Source organism: Camelina sativa, chromosome 17, assembly GCF_000633955.1.
Source record: "Camelina sativa cultivar DH55 chromosome 17, Cs, whole genome shotgun sequence".
In the NCBI taxonomy this organism is placed as follows: Eukaryota; Viridiplantae; Streptophyta; class Magnoliopsida; order Brassicales; family Brassicaceae; genus Camelina; species Camelina sativa.
The window spans coordinates 34,040,210-34,043,220 of record NC_025701.1 but is presented as its reverse complement, the minus strand read 5'-3'; the positions used below and the strand labels follow the sequence as shown (position 1 = coordinate 34,043,220).

The 3,011-nt window shown below is 35.3% G+C and overlaps 1 protein-coding gene across 1 annotated transcript in view; it reads left to right on the top strand.

Annotated features, from left to right (window-relative positions):
- LOC104760047 overlaps positions 2,184-3,011 on the top strand; it is a 10,387-nt gene continuing 9,559 nt past the window's right edge. The window contains exon 1 of the mRNA XM_010482898.1: positions 2,184-2,978. Within this exon, the coding sequence (XP_010481200.1) occupies positions 2,184-2,978 (795 nt within the window). The remainder of the gene's footprint in view (positions 2,979-3,011) is intronic.

Sequence of the window (3,011 nt, the reverse complement as noted above, 5' to 3'; positions counted from 1 at the left end):
GCCTCTAAAAACAAAATAGTTTCTAACTTATATATATGACGATCAAATTATGGATGTTTGACATCAGAAAATAACAAGAAATCGAAAACAAAAATACATCAGTAAAATAATAGTGGTATCCATTGTTTGAGGACCCGATCTTTCCTTTTCATTGCCCCATCCCCATATTAGATTTTTTTTCCTTCTCAATTTCAACCAGTCAGTCAAGTAGATGTGGCTCTTCAAAATTTTGAAAACACACACAAAACATTCTTTCCTTTTCACTTTGAGAATTTGATTTGGTTCTCGAAGAATATATATATGAACTCTCTCTTTCAAGTGACGTAACTTTTGAGTTTCTAAAATTGGATTGAAAAAGAAAATGTGGAATATCTCTAGAATAAACCCTAAAACAAACAGTATTTGCCTATTTGGATTGAGCATGGGAACATACCTCTATAAGGCCATCTGCATTGGCAGAACAGTTTGGGTGTTTTTAGCCCAATAAAATAATAAATATATTGAACAGTACTCATAGAACACTTATTTGGTTTTTGATGTAAAACTGATTTTGGCTCAGTTCTAAGCTGACGTGGCAAGCTGAGAATGGATACAATTTTTTGCAAACAATTTTTCACAAATTAAAAGAGGATTTGATTGAGAATATATGGAATAAATTTGGACATTAAACTATATATTAATTAATTAAAATGTTTGTGTGCTTTAATTAAGTAATATGTTTGTTTGTTTTTTGTTTTTTTTTATCTTTAATGTTTTTTTTGTTTCATAAAAATTTGGTATTGTATTTTGAATTTTAGTAAAAGTTTTATAAGTTTGCAATTTAAATGTTATTTTTAAAGTTTTTATAAATGTAATATGTTTAAGATTATTATATTATTAAATCTTATGATCTTAAACATGTTCTCCCAATAATAAATTTCTTAACAAAATATCTAAACTAATGATCTTACATTATTTTCATAATATTTTTACTCTAAGAACACCCAAAAGTGTTCCCCAATAAAGATGCCCTAAGTTTTAACGTTTGTGAAAACTATCAAATTGGCCCAACATATTCAAATTTAACTATTTTTAAAAATAATTGAAATGGACGGAACGTGAAAATGGACATTCCGATATTGTGAAAATCAGGTGCCAAAACAAAAAAAAACAAAAAAATGAGTATTACCGCACTGTTAAGTGTTAACTGTTATCAGACGACCAGAAATTAGTCTAAAGATCTTCAGAACCATCCAAATTTAATGCACACTATGAAATCAGAAACAACTCAGGAGTCAGGCATATATATATATACTCAGACTGAAGATACTATCTACTTTAGGGGAACTCATATTCATCAACACTCTAATGTGTCAATCCTTTATCCTATAAAACATAAGTCACCTGGCCAATTAAATCTTGCCACATAGATTTCTTTTTATTTATTTAAATTAAAACATTTTTGCAAAATAAAATTATGATCGTAAAAAGAAAAACACAACAAAATCCCTAAACTTTCTCCACACTATCACCATGTTACCACGATCTCTAGATCGTAGAAACAGTTTCATCCTCTTCTACAAATTCAACTCACCATGTACTCAAACTCAAACTCATTTTTTTATTTTTGCAAATTTTTGAATCTTTAAATTCTCGCCAACGGATTGCTCTAACAGAGCATCAATTTATATTTCCATAACTCTCCGTCTCCAACTATAACACATCTTCGACATTGGCGTTACGTCACACATCGGACATCGCTGGTATAGAATGAGAGTTTACAACATCAAGCCCAAGACAAAAGTCCAAGTCCAAGAAGCCCACTAGGAAGCCCACTCCCAAAACAGAGTCCGACAGTTCAACAACTCTGTCCTTCTCTGCAACAATGCGACAAAGGGAAACAGCAGAGACAGATGACTACGAAGGTGACAAAGACATTACCTGCACAAGATGGTGACATTGTACTATCGAGCCGTTATGATTCTCTTCTGTCATTAGAGGAGGCGTAGATGTTCACCACTTGTCATGAGATTAGGTGTGTGGTAAAAGAACCTAGAATGTTCCTCAAAGTTGTATAAATAAGAACTCACTCTGTAATTGTATGTCAGGGAAAATAATACAAAAAAAAGTTCAGTCTTCAAAACCAGTTTTTGTTTATTCTCATGGTATCAGAGCTTTCCTTAAAACCCTAACAGGTTGCTGTCATGGCAGAAAGACTCGATCCTTATCCTTTTCCTTCTAATATTCATGTTGCGAGTTCTGTTACTATTAAACTGAGTGACACCAACTATCTCTTGTGGAAAACTCAGTTCGAATCTCTGCTTCGCTCCCAGAAGCTGCTCGGTTTCGTTAATGGTGAAATTCCCAGGCCTGCAGCTACTCGAGTGACCACTGTCAACAATCAACAAGTCACCGACCCTAATCCAGCCTATGAAGCCTGGATCTGTACTGACGAACTCATCAAGTCATGGCTTTTTGGAACTCTCTCTGAAGAAGTTCTTGGTCTCGTCCATGCTTTGTCAACATCTCAAGAGGTATGGATGTCCCTTGCCTCCAGTTTTAATCGAAGCTCTGTGTCTAGAGAGTGTGAGTTGCTTCGTCGCCTTAATCTTTTGAACATGAAAGATAAGACCTTTTCTGTGTACTGTCGAGAGTTTCGTGCTGTCTGTGATAATCTGAGTGCGATAGGTAAGCACGTTAATGAGTCCATGAAGGTTGTTCTGTTTCTGAATGGACTAGCTAGGGAATATGACCCTATTGCTACTGTTATCCAGAGTTCTCTGTCTCGTTTACCTGCTCCTACATTTAATGATGTGGTTCTTGAGGTCTCTGGTTTCGACTCGAAATTGCAGTCGTATGAATCTGCTTCAGATGTCTCGCCAAACCTAGCTTTTCAAGCTCAAAGGGGTGGTTTCTCTGGCTATCGTGGTCGAGGATCGAACTCTCGTGGTCGAGGAGGTCGCAACTTCTCTACTCGTGGTCGTGGTTTCTCTCAACAGGTCAACAACTCTGGTTGGAATCAGTCTCAGTCT